A 22,795-nucleotide genomic window follows, 5' to 3' on the forward strand; every position below is an offset into this window, starting at 1 on the left:
TCTTATCAACATGCTTTGGTGTATTACTAGCATTCTGATCGAAGAAAAACAGAGAGACAGACAGACACACAGACACACAGAGAGACATGGAGACAGAGAGACAGAGAAAGACAGAGGCAGAGAGAGACAGAGAGATAGGGCCAGACAGAGACAAAGAGAGAGAAAAATAAAGAGAAAGGAAGGGAGAGAAATAAAAAAAAGAGAGGGAGGAAGGAAGGAAGCAAGGAAAGGAGGGAGGCAAGGATGCAGGGAGAGAGAAAGGAAGGAAGAAAAACTGCAGTATATGGATTATATATAGCTTCATGCCAGTTTGAAATAGGATGATCTGCTCTATTCTCTCTTCCCAGGGCAGAATAAAAGATTTATAGTTGAAAGGGGCATTAAAAGCTACATGAGACAATTCTTCTAAGTTTACAGAGGAGGGAGCTGAGGCCCATAGAAGTGCCATGAAAGGTCACACAGATAGCAAGCATCATAGAGGGCTATCAGAACTTTGCTCACCCTCACTTGTTTAAGTTCTACAGGAACTGAACTACTCACGTTCTTTAAACATAAATTTGATACTTGTTACAATCAGAATACTATAATAGATCTGGGCCTATTTTTTTTTCTTTTTTTTTTGCAGGGCAATGAGGGTAAAGTGACTTGCCCAGGGTCACAAAGCTAGTTAAGTGTCAAGCATCAGAGACCAGATTTGAATTCAGGTCCTCCTGATTCCAGGGCCAGTGCTTTATGCACTGTGCCACCTAGCTGTCCCCTGAACCTAATACATTTTGGGGGGGTGGGGGCAATGGGAGTTAAGTGACTTGCCCAGGGTCACACAGCTAGTAAGAGTCAAGGGTCTGAGGTCAGATTTGAACTAAGGTCCTCCTGAATCCAGGGCTGGTGCTTTATCCACTGCACCTCCTAGCTGCCCCCCCCTAATACATTCTTTTTTTTTTTAAATGAAGGGGTACAAATTCACATTTAATATAGTATACAATATAATCAATAATACAATAGCTACTTCAAGCTTTACAATGTACAATTTATTTTAATGGCTGAACTGTTCAGTGGTTTTAGGAGACAGATTATGTGCCAGGAAGATGTCTTATTTTCACATGGTTAAATGAAAATATAAAAGCTATTTGTATCTTAACAAAAGACATCTTTGCTTAAGTACTCTTTTTTTTGTTTGTTTTGTTTTTGTTTTGTTTTTTTTCTGAAAAAGGCCACTGAAATGTACAAAATGGTCTGACATGATGGTGGTGGTATCAAATTAGATGCCCCTTCACATGGCAATAACAGTGCATTTAAACATTAAAATGAGTAATGGATTAGGTTTGGAAATGATTTAATAACATTACTTTGGCTAGCACAACAGTTTCGGACAGCACTCAGATAAATACAGGTATGTGAAATGTAGTGAAACAATTATATTTAAGCAACTTTAATTATGGTGAACACTATCAAATGAAAACTGGAAAGAAAATTACTTTACAGTAGAAACCTTTTGTAAAGATAGGACTCCATAAAATGCATAATATTTAAATTCTTGATACCACAAAGTTTGCAAATTTTAACACTATTCTGGAGTAGCCTACTTTGCATGAACAGACATTTGCAATAATGAAATAAGTCAAGCATGCCATGTGGTAGTTTAAAAATCCAAACAGTACACTTATTGATATATACAGCATCACTCAGTACCTGCTAAAATAAACGTGAAGATTACAGTATTCAACATCTTACTCTACAATTTCAAAAACAAAAACAAAAACAAACCCAAAACAAATCCCAAACAAAAAACATGACCAATGAAAGCAGAAAATAGGATTTGTGGAATTCTAATTTGAATTGACGTTAAAGCATTTCATATAAGAAATAAATGCATATTGCACCAACAGTGAAAGCAAATGTTCCACCAAGAATTTCTGTTCCAGGTGGCTAAACAACACAATACTATATCACTATACAAGGATGTACTTTAGAAGGCGTGTTCTTTGCAAATGACGAAGCTGTGAAAACACTGTACAAGGGGCTGGGGGAGGTCTGGCACATGAATAGTTAAGAAGGGAGAAAGGCAAATCCAAACTTAAGATTTAAAACAACAACAAAAAATGGAATAGAAGAAAACTGGAAGCTGTGGCACAACATCAAAAAAACATGTTGAGTAACTGTCTTCTGTGAGAGCTGAAAGCTTTTGTTGATGCAAAAGTGTTTCTGTACAACTAAGGCTTACTGGTTAAATATCTGAGGCGCATCTGGCCTTGAACACTTTCCTTATATATGTTGTAGCTGTAAACAAGATTTCTCAGTCATTTTCATCTTTTCAGCAGCTGCATTAACATGAAACAATGGTCTTGGTGCAAAAATGAAGCAAAACCAAAAAACCAAAACCAAAAGAAAAAAAATTTTTTTAAAAATCAAAAAACGTCAAAAACAAACCCCATAAAATAACCCACAGATAAAAGGGCATTTGGCAGGATATTTGAAAATGACAGCCTTGAAGGATTCTTTCCCCATGAATCCCGTGACTGCCAACTATGGTCCACTGGGGTTTTAGTATGTGCAATGTCATTACTTGCTGCTTTTCTTTTATTTGGAAAGTTTGCTTATAACTCTGATCAAGGCCCCATTTTCATCTTTTAGCCTCTGGTTGTCTGCTTTCAGGTCTGGTAGCATTTTGAGTTCTTCTTCCATTTCAGATATTCTTCTTTCTAGAGCTCTTCGTTCCCTTTTTTCCATTTCCAAAAGTGACCTGTCAGCAAATCTTTCTTGTCTCTGGGTGGCCTTTTCCAACTGTAGTTTAAGCTCTGTCAGTTCCATATTTGTATCATGTAGCTGTGTTTTCAGTTTTTCATTTTCAGCTAGGATTTGTTCATAAAGCTTTTTAAAGTCAGTTGAATCTTCTCTTTCTAGTCTGCTAGAGTAAAGTTTTCTTTCTTCCAAGTAACTGTAAGACCCAGATCGACTCAGCAGGGAATCACAACGTTCAGTAGATGATGTGGAAGCTGGGTCATGTCTTGAAAGGGAATCAGTCTGAGAGTCTTTTTTATTTGATCCCTCTTCTGAATCAGACTGTTGTTCCTGTTCATTTTCATCACTATCTTGGGTCCAAAATGAAACACCAGTCGATCTTCGTTTTTCCCTTGGTCGTCGTCGCTCTCTTATTGATTTAGATTGCGATTTATCTTCTCCTTCTTTTTCTTCCTCTTTTTTTTCACCATCTCTTTCATTATCTTTTGTTAAACCTCTGGAATAAGCAGATGTTATACCTATAAGACTATTTGGCCTGTTTAATTGACTTGGAGTATAGAGAGAACTGCTGATGGTGGAAAGTGAAGAGGATGATGGAGTAGTTGAACTTGAGGTTGACACTGGTCTATAACGCTGATAGGGCTCATCATATGTCCTGGAGTATTTCTGTTTATATTCATCTTCTCTGGAAGTGTCTGACTCTTTTTTGTCTTCTTGCTTTTCTTTGTCTTGTTTTTCTTTTTCTTCTTTTTCTTTTTCTTCACTTTCTTGTTCTCTGGTTCAAGTAGTTCAACTTCTTCCTATAGTTTTTTCAGCTTCCTGAAGATCAGTCAGTGTCACTCCCTGTGTTGATCTTCTAGACTGTCTTGCTTGCCTTGATCTTGCTTTTCTTTGGGATTCAGACTCTTCGTCCCTAACTGGAGTGAGGTATGATCTGCGTCTCTCCCTGATCTCTGATGTTGAGGACACAGTGCCAGCAGTAGTTGTAGTCAAGGCTGTGGTAGAAGCGGCAGCATTTACAACAGTTGGTGCAACAGGAATGGTCACTGCCGTGGGAACACTGTCCTTGTCTTTTTCAGCACTATCCTCAGCCCACAAACGATGTGAGGTACTGCTTTGTGTGACTGCTGGAGAGGAGCTGCTCGCAGCCTTTGGGGTAGTGCTTGTGCTTGAAAGTAGGCTTTTCTGGAGCCCAGCGGCAGAGGTAACTGTTGGTGTTGATGTGGTGCTTGGAACACTTCTATGATACGGTGGCCCGAGTGATGATAATCCTTCATTAATTGAGCTATTCTTCTTGATATCGTCTTCCCATTTTCTTCTTGTATATGAACCACTTGTTCGTAAGCTTGAAGAATCTCTGTTTTCTTTCTCCTCAATGTCAGATGTACTGGCCAGACGCCTAGGTATTGTAGGTGTAACATATGCAAGTCTTGTTCCTTTATTATCTTTCTCCTTCTCTTTATTGTCCAGTGCAGAAGAAAGCCTGGGGCTGGAGGCTGAGCGCATGACCCCCGACGAGTCCTTCTCTTTCTGGGCTTCTTTAGAGGCCGTGATTTCTGCGAGGGCACCATAGCTGCCCGTCTTTCTGAGACCAAGCCGCCACGAAGCTGGGGATTCATCTTTCCTCTCGTCTTCTTTTGGAGAAACCTTTGTAGAAGTTGGAAACTGCTTTTTAATGGGTGATGTAGGTGTCACCTGGCCAGAAGACAAGGTAGGTGTTGTGACAGCTATAGGAGCTGCTGGCACATTGGAGGTATTGGTGTTAGTAACAGATGCCATTGGTTTTGTTTTATCGGTTTCAGCTTCTGATTCTGAGTCATCTTCCTCATCTTCTTCACTAGAACAACTGGATTCATCTTTCTTGCCTTCTTCCTCATCTGCCTTTTCGTGCTCCAGAGATTCAATACTAGTTGCATTTTTCTCTGGCTCAATTATTTTTAAATAATTATTTTTAAATCTTTATTTTTAAATGCTTTTTGTGACTGGTTGTTATCCATATTGGCTGTAGACTCAATTAATGGAGACTTCTTTTCTCGCTTTTCACTATGGAGCAGATTTTGTTTCTTTTGCAGTTCTTCTAAATATCCTAGAATGTCTTCGTCTGCTACATCAAAGGCAGTCTGACCCACTTTGTTGATCATCTCCATATCACAAAGATTGTCCACTAGAATGCGACAGGCTTCTTCTTTACCCCAATGAGCTGCAGCATGAAGAGGTGTCCAGCCATCATAATCTTTAATATTTACATCATAGCCTGCCTGTAGTAAGAGTTTTAAAACTTCTGTGTAGCCTTTGGCGGCTGCTACATGGAGGGCAGTACCACCAGACTTTGCATGTCTAACATCATTGATGTGGCCACTATTGAGCCACTGTCTTGCATCCCGAAGCATTATTCGTTCTTCTTCTTTACGGGCTGCTTCTATATCGACCCCTTGTCGATTAACTTCATTTTGAAGTAGCTCTTCCATTGCCTCCTCTTCAGCAATATCTAAAGGTGTGTCACCTTCACTATTGACAGCTCCTACATGTGCTCCTTGACCAATTAAAAATTCTGCTATATCAAGATATCCACAGGAAGCAGCTGCATGTAGTGGTATCCAGCCCTCGTTATCAGGTTGATTAATATTTGCTCCATTTTCCACCAGAAATTTCACCATATCAACATTATCATCAATGCATGCCTGGTGCAGGGCAGTGAGTCCGTCCACATTGGCGTAGTTGATGTCGGCGCCGCGGTGCAGCAGCTCGAGCACCTCGTCCGTGTCCCCGCTGGAGCAGGCCGCCAGGAAGACGGCGCCATCGTCGAACTTCACCTTGGTCTTCTGGCGCTTCACCACGGGCGGCTCGAGGTCCGTCTCGGAGCCGATCCAGCGCTTCAGCTGCTCGTTCCGCTTCTGCTTCGCGTCCGCCATCTTCATCCCCCTCTCCGGCCGCCGGGTCTTCTTATCGCGAGGGGAGGAGGGAGGGAGGGAGAGGGAGGGAGGGGGGAGAGGGAGAGGGAAGGACGGCGGGCGAGAGGTGGAGGGGGGCGCGGGCGCGGGGGCGCGCGCCGGAGCTCCCCTAATACATTCTTAATAATACCTATGTAGGAGTATGAACTGACTCTTAATTCAGATTCATGGGGTAGAAAGGGGGAGGAAGGGATTCTATTCATCTGTTTCAATTTTCCTAACACCTCACACATGTATATGGCAGATGCAATAAAGAAATATTTTCATCTGATTTTCAGGTAGAATCATTTGAAGAGCTGTCTATAAGCCATTGATCACCGTGGGACATAGCCTCCAACATTTTCATCCCACAAGTCACTGAGCATGCTCAAAAACATTCCCTCTTCATCATTCTTCCACTATAAGGCAGGATCATTTGTCATCCTAGTGAGAACTAGAGAGAGCAAGCTAGTACTGACTTTGCTTACTCTATTTCAGCAATCAGGAGCTTTTTCATTTGAATTCAGGACCACCCTAATAAAATTGAGGTTAGATGGAAAGAAGGGAGGACCATGGCAAGGTGTAGTACATAGAAAGCAAGTGTTAGCGGACAGGAGGGAGACAGTTGTAACATGATTTTTTTTTTTTGGCAGACAATTGTAATTACAATAGACAGTGGTTATACTAGGGAGAGGAAAACAGTTTTAGACTGTTCTTATATCACTCATGGAGACCTCACTTTTTAAAAATTTCAGCCTTGTGGTGAAGCCTATTTTAAATACAAATTTTGTAATATTCAGTAATTCTAATAATAATGGTACTGTAAGTTTTTTTAAATGCTTTACATACTATCAGAGATTTTTGAGCTTTAAAAAAAAAAAAACCACTGTAGTAGCCCTCTACTCCAACCCATTTACAACATTAGATCTGAACAATGTAAAAAATGCATATATCTGAAAAAAGTAAGAACATACAGGTGAATGGATATATTTTTGGTAACACTAGGAGTCAGTAGCATTTATATTAACTCATCTGGGCATATCTTACATTATGTGAACCTTACAACCACCCTGTTAGGGAAGTGCTACAGGTATTATTAACCACATTTTACAGGTGTACCCTGCTTTGCACAACTAGTAAGTTGTGGGGACCAATTTTTAATTGGGGTGTGTTAGCTAAGCGGCTCGCCGCAATATTGGGGCAAGGAAGGAGACCGGCAGCCTCCCTCAAAACAGAGCAGAATTTATTTTAACAGGAATGAATTAAAAAAAAAAAACAGGATCAGTAGGATCAAGGGAAAGGAAAATAAAATGGGGAAAGGGAAATTATACAACCTCAAAAGATACCACCGCCCAGGAATCAGCTGAGAATATGCACCAAACCTCCTGTCCTTCCAGCGTCCAGCTAGAATGCCCAATTCTCCTCCCCCAATCCCAGAAAAACCCCACACCATCCCCAGCCAATGGGATGGCCACTCTGACAGTCACATGACTGCCCTCACTAGGCTTCCAATCATTATAATTTTGCCAGGCCCATGTAAGCGTAGGCGAGTGGTGATGATGTAAGATGCCAACGCCATGGCAATGGCTACAACCAGTGGGTGGAGCACTGGAGTGGTTTGCAGAGCCCCAGGCCAGTGTGTGCTAAGGCATAAAAACCTCAAATAACAATTCTTTACAAAGTGGATGAGGTGAGATGTGAAACCTGGTCTTTTTGATACTACTTCCAGGCCTCAAATCCACAACACCATATTGTTTCTCAATAATAATTCATTTAAACTTACATGATCTGTTGTCATAGAGGCACATGGATGATAGTGGTCAAAGGCAATGTCACCATCTTGTAGTGAACACACATATTTCTCTAAATCATTATATCTCTCTTCATAAATCACTAAAAGAAAAAAGAATTAAAAATGGGACCCAATGGATAGACAATGAATGAAATGTAGACAACTTTAAAAGACTATATTAAGAACTCAAGATTAAAAGTACCTAATCTGACTCTATAGGATTTCTTTACTGGTAAGCGCCTTTGGGAGGCTCTGACAGAGCCTTGAGCATCCAGGATAGGATGAAAATTTTCTATGCTCTTTTCTTCCTCCTGCCAGTATCTTTTTACAGATTGTAGCCACCTGAACAAAAGGAAATGGACAGATTATTTAACCAAATACCAAAACACAACACACATTTAGTCCTACAAGTAAAATGCTAAATTATTTGTTTTCTGAAATTCAGATGTAGTAGTAGTCGTCCTCATCATCATTGTTGTCGTCATTGTCATCATCATCAAAAGCACTAGAATAATGTTTTGTGAGAGGGGCAAAGTCAGCTAGGTAGTACAGTGAATAATAAAGCATTGTTTGGGGAGTCAGAAAGAGGTGAATTCCCATCCAACCTTTGACAGTTACTCTCTGCCTGACCTTGGGCAAGTTACCTAACCTCTGTGGTTTCAGTTTTGTCATCTATAAAATGAAGATAATAATAGCACCTATCTCCCAGGGGTGTGGTGAGGGAAAAATGAGATAAAATTTATTAAGGACTTTGTAAGCCTTATGTAATATATAATTGGTAAATATTGTTATTGTCAGCTATTCAGGTGTGTGTCATTGCAAAACAATAAAGGTTTTGCCTGGGAGTCAGGAAAACCTGGGTTCAAAATTTTGAAACCAAATTTTCTGTTGCAAAATTATGAGGTACTTTGACATTGATCATATTTTTTGAGAAGTTGGTGAATGGTCTCTAATAACAAATATTCTTATTTTTTATCAAATTATTTTAATTTTTTTAAGTCCTATTTCAGACACAAATCTTCTAAATTCTTCAGGTCACTCTCCAAGATTCTAAGTCATGAATGAATTACCAGTGTAAAGTGGAGGGAGTTTCCACACAGGAATCTGTCCACAATGATGATATCAAACATTTAAACTAATGATGATGATAGTGATAATGATAATAAAGGAGGAAAAAGTAGTGTTACTTTTCATGTCTGTTTTTTAACAGAGCATCCCTGATGGTCTAAAGACAGTCACTTTTGTTTCTATTTTATTTAGATTAAGTGTTTCTTCAATGTTCTGCTGTTCTCTAAGAAATTATGAAAGGGTCAGTTTCAGAGAAAGCTTGGAAGACTCTTTTGAACCAATGTGAGTAGAATGAGTAGAATTGGGGTGGGGGAATTACACAGTAACAACAATATTGTAAGAAGAGACAACTATGAAAGACTTAAAAACTGATCAATACAATTACTAATCATGGTTCCAAGGTATTCATGTTGAATCATGGTACCCAGATTCTGACAGTAATGAAATGTGATGGCCTTGAATTAAGATTCAGATTAAGATATAGATGGATAGACAGATCTATAAAGAGATCTAAATCTAGAGTCTGGATAGAATTGATGGACATGGAGATATTTATAAATATAGATGATTTAGACATATAGGTGTCAATATAATGGTAGATAAAAATATAGATATAGAGGTTCATATGGAAAGAGAGATAAAAGTAGAGGCAAATTAGATATAGCTATATAGGCATATATATACATATACACACACACACACATATATATATATCAGTATAAGTGAGATACAAGCAATGTTAGAATTTGTTTTGCTTGATTATATACATTATTTATAAGGTTTTGTTTTTCTTTATATTTTTACCTGGGAGTGGTGAAGTTGATTGAAATGGATGACCTATGAGCCTCGAACTCTGAAATTCTATAATTCTGTGAGTTTATTAGGGAATATATTCTCAGGAAATGTCTAAGGGGACTATATTCTCTGAAAAATTCAGAGAAAAGTTATACTGTTTGCTGGAAATCAATAGAAATAACTGCTGGAAATTATAGAACTCATATAGATTGGGGAAATTACAATCATTCAAAGCAAAAACAGTTGCTCTTTCAAGAAGAATGATTTTCTAAGTGAAAGTCTGGTACCTACTCAGTGAGATGCTCAGGGTTGCTGATTGTTGCTGAAAGAGCTAAGAAGGGACATCGGATCATAACCAACAGATGTTCCCAAATTTCTGCACCAATTTGTCCCCCAAGACAATGAACCTGTTGAAGTGAAAAATAGTTCAGTCAAGGGAGTAAAATGGAAATAAGGTATAAAAATTAAAAAAGGAAAATGAACTATAAGAGAAGAAATGGAAGTAACAATTTTTTTTAATTTTCTTTATAACCAGAAATCCATAGCAAAGAGTGAAGAGCTCTTTGGAAGATTAATTATGCTAGTCCAGGTAATTCTGCCAAAATGTAACAAAGTAAGGTAGTTTCATAAGGAACTCTCATCAGTTGGTTTAAAAAATAAAGATGAATTATTTAAATTAATCTGATAATATGTCAACATTCCTCTTGCCTCCGATCTGTTCAAACACAATCTATTTTATCTACCTCTAACTTGATTTAATTGACAAGTATTGCTAAGAATATAAGCAAAGTATGGTATTGAGCACAAAGATAAGAATAGGTCTTTGTTCCCAAAGAATTTCCAACCTGGTGCTTTTTTCCAATGTTTCTGGATAATAAAATGACCTTGTTTTGGGTTTTTTTTTTAAATAAATTCTTATAAGCAAAAATGATAATGGTTTTTAAAAAAGGAAACAATGTATAGAAAACTGTGGGAGGAATTCAATGTCACATAATTTGTGAGGTCAAACTATAACAAAAAGTTCCAGATTATTAGGACAATTTTCAAGAGGAACTCAATTAATCAAATCCCAATTTATTTATTTATTCCCCCAGAACCAAGCAAGCAGGGCAGACAGACTGTTTCAGGGCAAGACAGAACTATTGCATCATATGTAGCCTGCTCTTTCCAACCCAGTAGGGAAAAGTCAGATTCAGTATGGTTCTATCGATCATATCTTGATCTTTAGGCTTTAAGACCCTGGAGAACAATTCATTCTGTATTCCATGGGAAAATCCTGTGGCTAATGATTGAATAATAAGCATAATAATTATGGGACTGTCAGGGGTTCTATAGGGAAAGGGCCAGCAGAAAGCTGGCTTCAGAGTCAGGCAGATGGTTCTTTGACTCTGTGTCCAGCAATTCTCTATAATCAGGGGCTCAAAATCCATTTACATAAGACTCTTCTCCATCAGTCCCCATAAAAATTAATGACTCAGTGCTCCATACCATTATGAAGGATGGAGTTAGAGAAAGGTTACAAGAGGAGAGAATTCTTGTTCCCTTGGCTTCTAGCTTTGTGAGGGAAGACACAATTCCTGATTCTCTTCAGAGAGAGGTCACTGAAGGAAGAAAGACTGGGGAATAGTTGACATGTAGAGGAATGGACACTTCATTTATGTCCATATCACCAACTTACCACATTAGGGACTTCAGGGAATTTCTCTTTGAGAATTCTAGGATTCTCTATTGGATGAGCCGAGAAATCTTATTACAAGTAGGAGAACGCAATTCACTCTGTCTATTCTTTGACGTACCTTTTCTGATTTCTCTTTATTCTTTATTTAGATGAATTGGTTTATTCCCTGTTTGCTATGGGTTTTCTTTTTGTAATGGGATTTTGGTGAGAAGCCATTGGATCTCTAATTTGGGGGAGTCCTTCCCTATTAAGGAAATAGTAACCAGGAGGACAGTTAGAAATTGTTTTCCCAGACTAACACTATTTATGTTAGCAAATATAATTCTAGGCTAGAGCCTTTTTTCTGAGAAAAGAGTGACTAGCTTCTGGACTCAATGTCCCACTACCTTTCTGGCAGGAATCAAATTCTCCATTTGAGAAGGGCAGGTGGAAGAATCTACAGAACTTTATTCATGGCTTCCAGCAATCCACATCTAGATGGACCTATGTGACCACACCTAACCTACATGGGCAATGCACACATAGACAGATATACACAGAGGCATACAAACACATACAGAGATAATTCATAGACACATATATATGAAGAGAAACAGAAAGACATATACAGCCACACAGATATGCAGACACACAAACACAAAACACACACACACATGTGAAGAAAAGCAAAAAATAGGAGAAAAAATTTTATATCACTATTGATTAGAGAACTGCAAATTAAAATAACTGAGGTACCACTGCACACATATTAGATTAGCTAATATGACAGAAAAGGAAAATGGTAAATGTTGGAAGGGATGTAGGAAAATTGGGACATTAATGCATTGTTGGTAAAGTTGTAAACTGATCTAACCATTCTGCAGAGCAATTTGGAACTGTGACAATGGATTATCATACTATATATACCCTTTCATCCAGTAATACCACTACTCGGTCTATATCCCAAAGAGATGAAAGAAAAGGGAAAAGAGACTATTTATACAAAAATATTTATAGTAACTCTGATGGCAAAGGATTGAAAATTGAGGGGATGTCCATCAATTGGGGAAGGGCTAAACAAGTTGTATATGATTGTAATGGAATACCATTGTGCTTTATGAAATGCCAAGGAGGAAGATTCAGAAAAACCTGGACAGACATATGAACTGATGCAAAGTGAAGGGAGAAGAACAATAAGAACACTGTACACAGTACCAGCAATATTGTATAATGATCAACTGTGAATGACTTAGCTATTCTCAGCACTATAATGATCCAAAACAACTTCAAAGGACTCGTGATGAAAAAATACTATTTACCTCCAAAGAAAGAATTGATGGAGGATGAATGCAGATCAAAGCACACTATTTTTCAGTTAATTTTTTTATTGTTTTGTTTCTGGTCTGGGTTTTCTTTCACAACATGATAAATATGGAAATGTGTTTTGCATAATTGAACAAATATAACCTAGATCAAATTGCTTACCATTTTGAGGTGTGGGGAAAGGAGGAATGGAGATAATTTGGAACTCATTTATGTATTGATTGATTGATTCATTCATTCATTTATTTATTTATTTTTGGTGAGGCAATTGGGGTTAAGTGACTTGCCTAGGGTCACACAGCTAGAAAGTGTTAAGGGTCTGAGGGTGGATTTGAACTCAGGTCCTCCTGACTCCAGGGCCAGTGCTCTATCCACTGTGCCACCTAGCTGCCCCAGCAGCTAGGTAATTGTCATGTAATTGGCAAAACTAAAATATGATTCTAAAAAATACACACACAGATGCACAGATATGCATGGATATATACACAGACACTCATACACATGCACCTTACATTTCTCAGTTTCTAAGTTTTATAGAATGTACTGATCTGCATTTTGGTAGGTTAAATTCCCCTCCAAGAGATCCCTACCCCAAATATCACAAGCCTGGCAAAAATAAATTAGAAGATATTATTATTTAAATAATCAGAATCACTATTGATGAGGAAACTAATAACAAAAAGTTTATTTCTATAATCTACAGATCTAAGTGCAGGGAAGCCCTCCAAGAACTTAAGATATAATGGGACAATTCTGCTCCCATTATAACACAAGGAACCCAGGGAAGAATTTCTTACATGCAAAACTTTTCAGGGTATACTGATGCACACTGGAGTCTGAAAGGGTGAATGGAGATAAATTATGATAATTTACCATATCACAGAATGTTATAGGAAGCAAACCATTTTCGGTGAGGCAATTGGGTTTAAGTGACTTGCCCAGGGTCACTCAGCTAGTAAGTGTCAAAGGCCAGATTTGAACTTAGGTCCTCCTAACTCCAGTGCCAGTGCTCTATCCACTGTACCATCTAGCTGCCCCTCAAGCAAACCATTTTTAACCCCATCAAAGGGAAGTAACTTATATCATTAGCAAAAGGATGTCATTCCAAGGAAATTTTATCCCTAAAATAATCTCAGGATGTAGACACACCCAGAAAAGTGGCAAATCACTTACCTCATCAAATATAACATATCTGATCTTTTCTGCCCATTTCTGCCGATTAGGGGAAAGCAACAGGATTTCAAAACAGGCTGGCACTGTTATAAGGACCTAGAAAGACATGTCTGTGATTCACTCTTTTGAAAACTACAGATAAGTTAATAATAACTGACACTTAAATTGTGCTTTAAAGTTTGCAAACTTCTAAATTAATTGATTTAATCAATAGTTTTCATTTTTAGGACTAGTTTCATGGAAATCATGAAGCATCTTAGGCATACTTTTGTTTAAATTCCTTCAATAAATGAAAGAAATCATAAAAAGAAAAAAATCAATGTGTGACTAAGGTATTTTCATTTTTGTTGATTTGTATCATTATTAACAGAACTAGCAAGGAGCACTGCAATTCATCCAACATCAAAGACAAATTCAAATCAAAAATTGAACTACTAAAAATCCCTGTGAGATTAATTACTGTCTTAGTATGTTCAAAAACAATTATCAAGAGGAAACAAGTCTAAATTGGATGTTAGAAGGTTTGCTCAAGTGTTTACTGTAAATGTAATGATAGATCCCTTTGGCTACTTTATCAACCAAGGTGGAACTGTGGTTTTCTGTTTTAAGTTTGGGACTCAAAAACACTGGTAGAGCCATGAGCCTTGTTCTTAACTTACTAAGTAAGCTTGAGTGGAATTTAATCATTTCACTGATTTCATTTTTATATTTCATTAATAATAATATATTTTTCCATCTCACATTCTTCCTTTAAAAAGTCAAAAGACTACTAAGAATGTTGTATAACAATTTGATGATAAACACTCTGTAAGATTGAGTACCTGACAGTTCAATGCATAATGGCGGTAATCCCTTGTGAAAACACCACACAGAACTTGACCTTCAGGCAGGTGTTTAGTGAACCGACTCTGGACAGTGGTTGACACTTGGTTAACAAGGGCCTAGTTAATGCAGAAAAGGGGTCCATTAGCAAAATCACAACAGATTAACAATGGAAAAAACTTTTATTGTGGGAGAGGGGCATCAGACCTGGGATTTCACTTATATAAAGAACTCCCTAGTAAGGAAACTTCTAGCAAATAAGATCACCAATTACTCTTCACTTTCAACCTTAAAGAGTCATCTGGGTCATTAAAAAGGGAAAGTCCTAGAATAGGGTCATAGAGTCAGTCTATGACAAAGGTGGTACTTGAACTCAAGGTTATTCTTGTTCCAAGATAGCCTCTTTATCCACTATTCCATGCTGCCTCTAAGGGAAAACATAAAAGAGAATAAAAAGTGCATTTGAAAAGTATGCTCAACTGTCACTAACTCAAAGAACTTAGGTGATTTTTTTTACATGAGATTTATTTTTTTTTAAGTGACTGCCACTGAGAACCTCAAATCTGTTAGTGTAAATATACTACAGAGAACTTTGCATATGCAAAGGTTTGCAGAGCACTTTGCATATGCAATCCTCATAAGAACCCTGGGAGTTAGGTTGTACTACTATCTCTGATTCACATATAAGGAAAGTAAGGTTAAGTGACTTGCTCACAGTCACATAGAAAACATCAGAGCCAGGATTTGAAGGTGGCTCTTCTTGTTTCTCATGTCTAGCACTCTGTCCCCTGTACCAACTAGCTACTTCCTAAGTCCACTTGCTAAAGCTTAGCCTATGCTAAGAGGAGAAAGAACTAGTATAAGAAATAGCTTTCTTTATATGTAATTCCCTTCTAAATGCTCATGAATAGATGTACAGGAAAAATTTCTCTCCTTTCTTCTTTTTAATTGTCTTCAATTAGCAAAATTCTATTTTCTCTCCCTTCTACTTCCTTGGTCTTCACTGAGAAAGAAAAAAAAAAATCTTTGGGATAGATATACTGTAAGGGCTAAAATTCCAGCTAGTCTGTCTAAAATATCTGAGTGGTCACCAATAAATTATAAGCTTTAGCAAGAGTATTTAAGCATTTATTAAAGAGCATTATGATCTAATGATCAGAGAGAAAGGTAAAAATCAAACTATTTCTAAAAGACCCCAGCATCTGACCTGCCATGGCAAGGTCAGGGACCCGACACCTCCTGTGAAGCTGGGAACTCCCCCCCTCCCACACACACACACACACATGCACACAGCTCCAAGCTAATTGGCTGGCAGCTTTGATAGATAGCACCCACAAGCAAACGTCACTTCCTGATGCCAAGGACCTGACCACATGGCTTGCCCTCAGACACCTTCTCCTCATGGTGGAGCTTTCCTACAGTAACTCTCCAGCAGGTGATGTCATTCCAATCATTACAATACATAGTGAAGGAAAACAAATTTTTACAGGGTCTATGTCCGAAGTGTATACCTCACTCTATACATCAAGTGAATAATCTCTCTTTCTGGAGGGTGGATAACATGGTTTCTCATGGCTACTATGGTTTTTTGCTTGACTATGTGTATTTGTTATAAGCATTTTTGGTTGTTTTTCAAAAGGGTGGGAATAGGTTGAAGGGAGAGAAAAATGCATTGGCAATTATATAAAAATAAAATTTGATTTAAATTAAAGAAGCAGGTGGGCAAAAAGAAAAAGAAAAAGCTCTTAATGGACTAGGAGTCAGGGCCTGGGTCCCATTCTAACTTTGCCACTAACAGGTACTAACTAATGACCTTCACCAGGCCAGTTTTTTTTCTCTCTGGGCCTCTATTTTCTCCCTTGTAATATGAAGGAGTTGAATTAGATAATTTCTTTAGTCCCTTTAAGTTCTATTGTATCCTCTAAATACATAGGATAACTACATGGTGCAGTGGGTAGAGAACCAGGCCTGATGTCAAGAAAACTCATCTTCCTAAATTCAAATCTGGCTTCAGAAATTTACTGGCTGTGTAACCTTGGGCAAGTCACAACTCTGTTTGCTTCAGTTTCCTCATCTGTCAAATGAGCTAGAGAAAGAAAATGGCAAATCACTCTTTGCCAAGAAAACCCCAAATGGGTCATGAAAAGTCAGACACCACTGAAAGAACTTAATAAAAACAAGTAAAAACATAAATATGTGAGAAATGTGTGATTGCCTCAATGGGGCCACTTCTAAGTTTGGGAAGGTCCTCTACCAACATAGTACAGTTTAATTGTAATTTAGGAAATAATCTAAGAGAGGATAAGTGACTTGCCCAGGGCCATGAACTTGGTTACTGAGGCAGGATTTAAAGCCACATCTTTCTGACTCAAAACCCAGGCCCTCAATCCATTCCACTATACTATCTCACCCTCTAAAGCTGAAAAGATTTTTTTTAATGAAATGAAATTCACCCCTTTAAAACTCTACGTTTCTTTAAAAAATGAGAGGATCGGGGCAGCTAGGGGGCACAGTGGATAGAGCACCAGCCCTGGATTCAGGAGTACCTGAGTTCAAATCCGACCTCAGACACTTAACACTTACTAGCTGTGTGACCCTGGGCAAGTCACTTAACCCTAATTGCCTCACTAAAAAAAAAACAAGAGGATCTAAATCAACAAAGTTATATCCACTTAAACTCTACCTTTGTAGGGGCCACGTATACAATCACCCCATCATCACTCTCCCTCAGAACTTTCTCCATGCAGTAGTAGGAGGCATATGTTTTCCCCGATGATGTAGGAGCAACGATCACAGCTGACTCATTATTGTCTACAACATCAAGAAGCTCTCTCTGCAGATTTGGGAGTAGTACACATGTGGAGAATAATGTAGACAGACTGTTAACAAAAATGCTAGACAAAGAATATCAACTAAATCAGTGTAATGCCATTGGAAGTATTCAAACCCATGCTAACACTTCAATCCATTTGGTAGAATTCACTGAACCCTGAACTGGAAGTGGGGCTTTTGCATAGGTTTTGCATTTATTTATTTATTTGTGTTCTAATTTTTTTTCCCCCGATAGAACACAAAAACTTGAGGGAAGAGGATGTCTCTTTTTTGCCTTTGTATCTCTAGCACCTGGATTAAGGTGTAGGACAAAATAGGCACTTAATAATACTTATTGAATTCAATTCAATTTGATTTACTTGAAGTCCCTTCCAGATCTAAATCTATGATCTTGGGATGAATAGAAATACCCCATTCTTTTAATAGTACCAAAAACATATTTCCACAAAAAGAAATGTTCTCATATAATATATAATCATTTCACAATATTTTGGTAAATTATCCATATGTACACATGATAATGTAAAATTTTATTCAAGTTACTTTACAAAAATCTAAGAACACTCAGCTGAATATCATTACCTGCCATGTGTCTGGAATAAAATCCTGAACCCTTGGATCTGGATCTTTTCTCTCATCCCGGAACAAGTAATGGCCCATGTGTTGTAGTTGAAAGCGAGCTGGTCCCATACCAACAGTATAACAGACCTTTTTGCTCTTTTGATCATCTTCCATAACCTGTATAATTGATTAATATCCTATTTGGGGCTAAAAATATTTACATGGCACCATACATTCATTCATTCATTCAACAAATAAGCAGTAAATTCCTATTATGGGCAAAACAGTTTCATCAAGCTCTCAAATGGTATATAGTTTGTCTAGGAAGTATTTTGCCACCTCTGGCATCAGTCTAGGAATGAGGAAACTAATTGCAATAAAGAGAAATACAATTCCCATACTGACAGTCAATGGCAACTGGAGGGATGGTGTAAATATAACATTCTATACCCTAGACATGTCACTAGAATCAAAGCTATACTTTTTTTCACATAATAGAACTGGCAAAGACTTTCCAACTTTATATTCATTCTTGTTTAGGTGGCTGGGTTGATAATAATGCTTGGAAAAGTATAATGTGTGGAATGGAACCAAAGAAAAATATTTTGTCCCCCACCTCCCTCCCACAAAAAGCTTGTTTACCTGAAGCCATGTTTATTTCTACTAATTACGGAGGTCATTAAAAGTGTTGGGAAAAAAATTAAAAATAAAAAAAAGTGTAGGGAAAAATTAAGATTATTGAAAGAAAAAATATATTATTCAAACATTACCTGTGTAAGATCCACAGTTTTGGCCAAATTATCAAATCCTAAATATTTAAGACACTTGGATATCTTCTTTTTATCTGGCTTCTGCAAAAATTCCTGGTATTTTTCCATTATGGAATGAATTCTTTTCATCATGTGAATAGCAATACTGAAATCTTTTGTTACTTTCCCTAGGTAAAAGTAAAAATAATGATAATTTTAAAGTATTTAAAAAACCTTCAGCAATAGCAAACTTGATTATCTAAAGAATCTGTTCTCTGTAATCAATTCTCCATAATCTGTATAATTGAGACCCTATGTTACACAAAGTACTGTTGGGGTTTGGGGGATATTTTTTTAAAGGTACAATTTCTACCCTCATGGAGTTTACTGATTAGTAGGGCAAAATAAGGGAAATCAGACCTACATAGAAATAATTGTAATGTACAGTAAATGTGAAAGTACTATTAAAGAGGTACAGCATCCCCTGGGAATACAAATCAGAGAATGATCAGTGGAGAAAGGGTGGGGGGGGAATGAGGCAAGGCTTCAGGAGGGAAATTTAATCTGATGTAAACTTAGAAAACTGTATGGTCATTGAACGATTAGAATGTAAGCTACTAATGAATAAGGATTACTTCATTCATTCATTGTTTGTATCTCCAGTACCAGGAAAATAATAGGAATTTTTTTTTAATGTATGAGGTATTTTATTTTTTCCATTACATGTAAAGATAGTTCTCAACTTTTGTTTATACATGATTTACAATTTCAGATTTTTCTCCCTCCCTCCCCTCCCTCCCCCCCTCCCCTAGACAGCAGGTAACCTGATATAGGTTATATCTATATATCTATATATCATATCCATATACATATAGATAGATATATATACACACATATATATACACATAATAACATTAATCCTAATAATAGGAATTTAATAATCCCTTGATGATTGATTGATCTCCTGTTTGAGGTGGCAGTGAAGCAGCATTCCAGTTAGAAAGCATATAGTATATAAAGGTATGGAAATAAGTGATCACAAAGATGTTTGGGAGGAGGCAAATCATCCAAGTTAGCTAGCATGTAGGGTATATAAAAAGTAGTTTGGGGGGCAGCTAGATGGCGCAGTGGATAGAGTACCAGCCCTGGAGTCAGGAGGACCTGAGTTCAAATCCAGCCTCAGACACTTAACAATTACTAGCTTTGTGACCCTGGGCAAGTCACTTAACCCCAATTGCCTCACTAAAAAAAATTTAAAAAAAAAAGTAGTTTGGGAAAATAAGACTTGGAAAGGTATATTGGTGACCAAATCATGGAGGGCCCTGAATATTAGGATTCAATAACTTTAATCTGCAGTTAATAAGTCCTTACTAAAGGTTTTGAGCAAGTGGGATGATATGATCAGAGCTGGGATCACTGAATCAGCCATGTGCAGGATAGATTAAAGGGGGGAGAGTTATTCCATCTTTGTGAACTCTAGTGTTGAGAATGAAAAAATGAAAAAAAAAATTGAAGAAATATTGTGGCTGAGTGAAGTGAACAGAACCAGGAGAACACTGTACAAAGTAACAGCAACATTGTTTGATGATCAACTGTGATAGACAACTCTTCTTAGCAATACAATGATCAAGACACTTCCAAAGGACTCACGATGGAAAATGCTCTCCACACCCAGAGAAAAGAACTATAGAATTTGAATGCAGATTGAACCATACTATTTCTACTTTTTTTTCTTTTTGGAAGTTTTTCCCTTTTCTTCTGATTCTTCTTTCACAACATGACTAATTCAGAAATATGTTGAATGTGATTGTACACATATAACCTATATCAGATTGCTTGCTGTCTTGGGGAGGAGGGAGGGAAGGAGAAAAATTTGGAACTCACAAAACTATCTTTATGTGTAACTGGAAAAAATAAAATACTATTAAGATTGAAAAAAAAACTTTTAAGAGTCAAACAGTATAGTTTTCTCTACATATGTTACATGTGTTGACTGGACCTGTGATTTCACTAACTCCACTGAGTAGCTTCTTTTACTAATGCAAATCATCTGCTTTGTAACTGAGAATTTTAGAGTTATCCCAGGGGCATTAATAGGTTATGTGTTGGGGGCAGCTAGATGGTACAGTGGATAAAAGCACCAGCCCTGGATTCAGGAGGACCTGCTTTCAAACCCGGCCTCAGACAGTTGACACTTACTAGCTGTGTGACCCTGGGAAAGTCACTTAACCCTCATTGCCCCCCCCCCAAAAAAAAGAGAGAGAGGTTATGTGACTTCTAGGAACACACAGCCATATGTCAGTATATGTCAGAGATGGAACTTAAACCCACGTCTTTCTGATTCCAAAACTAACTCTCTATCCACTACATTATGTTACCTTCCATACTTCAAAGATAAATTATTTTTATTTACAAATCTACTGTGTCATGAAATATGGCAGAAATAAAATATTTTTTAATATTTTGAAAAAAGAAATATTATGGAAGAGCAATCATACTAATCACCTAGACTCACAATGTGTCATCCAAGTTGTCTTCCTCAACTACCCACTTACATTCACTCCCCTCCCACCACCACCACCCATATCCAACTTGTCAACCCTTGACATAGCTACCGTTACAGTATATATCCTATTCTCACACAGCTTCAACCCTGCTGTAGGCCTTCATTATTTCATTCCTGAACTATTGCAATAACTTTCTGGCTAATCACCCTTCTTTATCTCTCTCTACTCCAATCCACCCTCCACTCAGCTGCCACAGTAATCTTTCTAAAGAACAACTCTGACCATGTCACACCCCTCCTCAATAAATTTCATTGGCTTCCTATTTCCTACAGGATCAAATATAAAATCCTCTGTTTGGCTTTAAAAGTCTTTTAAAACTCTGCTTTTATACTGACTGCCTCTCTATGGCTGGAATGCTCTCCTTCCTCAGTTGTACCTCTTGACCTCCTTGAACTCTTTCAAGAAGATATTTCAAATCCAAACTTCTTCAAGAAGATCTTCCCTGATTCCCACCCTCTCTTCTGCAACTGCTAATGCCCATCCTCTGAGATAGCCTACTTCTTTGAATGTTGTTTCTACAACTAGAATGTGAGTGCCTTGAGGTCAAGGAACATGTTTTGATCTTTGCATTCCCAGCACTTAGAACAGTTCCTGGCACATAAAAAGTGCTTAATAAATGCTTGTTGACTGACCTGATATGAAATTTGGGGGGGATTATAAAAAGAAAAACACACTAATACAATGCTGGTGGAGATACAAATTGGTCCAACCATTCTGGAAAGCAATTTCGAATTATTCTTTTATTGTTATTATTTTTTTTGTGGGGCAATGAGGGTTAAGTGACTTGCCCAGGGTCACACAGCTAGTAAGTGTTGAGTGTTTGAGGTTGGATTTGAGATCAGGTCCTCCAGAATCCAGGGCTGGTGCTTTATCCACTGCACCACCTGGCTGCCCCAGTTTGGAATTATTCTAAGCCTACCCATACCATTTCACCTGGATATCTCACTGCTAAGCATTTACCCCAGTGGAATTATTGATAAAAGGGTCTTATATATACCAAAATATTTATGGCAGCATTTTTGTGGTAGCAAGGATTGGTATGCAAAGTAGATGTATGCCCATCAATTGGAGAATGGCTGGAATTGTGATACATGAATTTAATAGAATTGACTAATGAAATCACAAGTCTGGATTAATTATAGAAAGTTATGTGTTCAATACAATCTAATGAACATTTATTAAGGGATTAATCTCTATAAGACACTGGTCTCAAGGAGATGACATTCTACTGATGAATGAAAAATTCAGGATATAAAAAATAATGCTAGATTACTCAGAAAATAATTTGTTCTGCAGCAGTTGTAGACCTTATGGAGAAAAAATAGAGGGCAAGGAAGGGGATAAGATATAAGATGAACCTTTGATATTGGGATTTCATTAAGTAGAGGGGAATCAGGAACATAATCTAGGGATCATGCGAAAAGAACTTGGAGATGAATATGAACAGGACATATTCTGGAAAAAAAGGAGACTAACATGGTTAGGAAAAAGCGACTATATTGGGGAATAGTAGCAAATAAAGTTGAAAAGTAGTTCTCAAAGTGTCAAAGCAGCATAATTGGGACAGCCTAGAGGTAGGGAGATTAAAACTATTTAGGCAGAGGCATCTTTTTTTTATGGGTATGTCTAAACATTCCTGCACAATGTCAAAATCAAATGTTTCTATCCATCTCCATTTTTCTCCAACTAACCTCTTACATGACTCTCATATTTCCTAAAGGTCAGGAAGAAGTGGGATGAAGTAATAGGGAACATGTTAATTAATCCTAAAAGAGATGGGAAGGGAA

At 37.6% G+C, this 22,795-nt stretch overlaps 2 protein-coding genes across 2 annotated transcripts in view; both read right to left on the reverse strand.

Annotated features, from left to right (window-relative positions):
* Nucleotides 1-22,795, reverse strand: part of DDX60 (DExD/H-box helicase 60) — a 139,712-nt gene that overhangs the window by 72,607 nt on the left and 44,310 nt on the right. The window contains exons 15-22 of the mRNA XM_043971751.1: nucleotides 18,463-18,629; nucleotides 17,714-17,869; nucleotides 16,983-17,132; nucleotides 14,299-14,418; nucleotides 13,478-13,573; nucleotides 9,616-9,731; nucleotides 7,664-7,803; nucleotides 7,453-7,562 (exon numbers count right to left, since the gene is read on the reverse strand). Coding sequence (XP_043827686.1) covers nucleotides 7,453-7,562; nucleotides 7,664-7,803; nucleotides 9,616-9,731; nucleotides 13,478-13,573; nucleotides 14,299-14,418; nucleotides 16,983-17,132; nucleotides 17,714-17,869; nucleotides 18,463-18,629 — 1,055 coding nt within the window. The remainder of the gene's footprint in view (nucleotides 1-7,452; nucleotides 7,563-7,663; nucleotides 7,804-9,615; nucleotides 9,732-13,477; nucleotides 13,574-14,298; nucleotides 14,419-16,982; nucleotides 17,133-17,713; nucleotides 17,870-18,462; nucleotides 18,630-22,795) is intronic.
* LOC122731562 (protein phosphatase 1 regulatory subunit 12A-like) lies at nucleotides 1,782-5,698 on the reverse strand. The gene is given in 2 exon segments (XM_043971752.1): nucleotides 1,782-4,680; nucleotides 4,683-5,698. Coding segments are annotated over 2 exon segments (3,078 nt in total). The 5' UTR covers nucleotides 5,658-5,698; the 3' UTR covers nucleotides 1,782-2,577.

Source organism: Dromiciops gliroides, chromosome 6, assembly GCF_019393635.1.
Source record: "Dromiciops gliroides isolate mDroGli1 chromosome 6, mDroGli1.pri, whole genome shotgun sequence".
Taxonomy (NCBI): domain Eukaryota; kingdom Metazoa; phylum Chordata; class Mammalia; order Microbiotheria; family Microbiotheriidae; genus Dromiciops; species Dromiciops gliroides.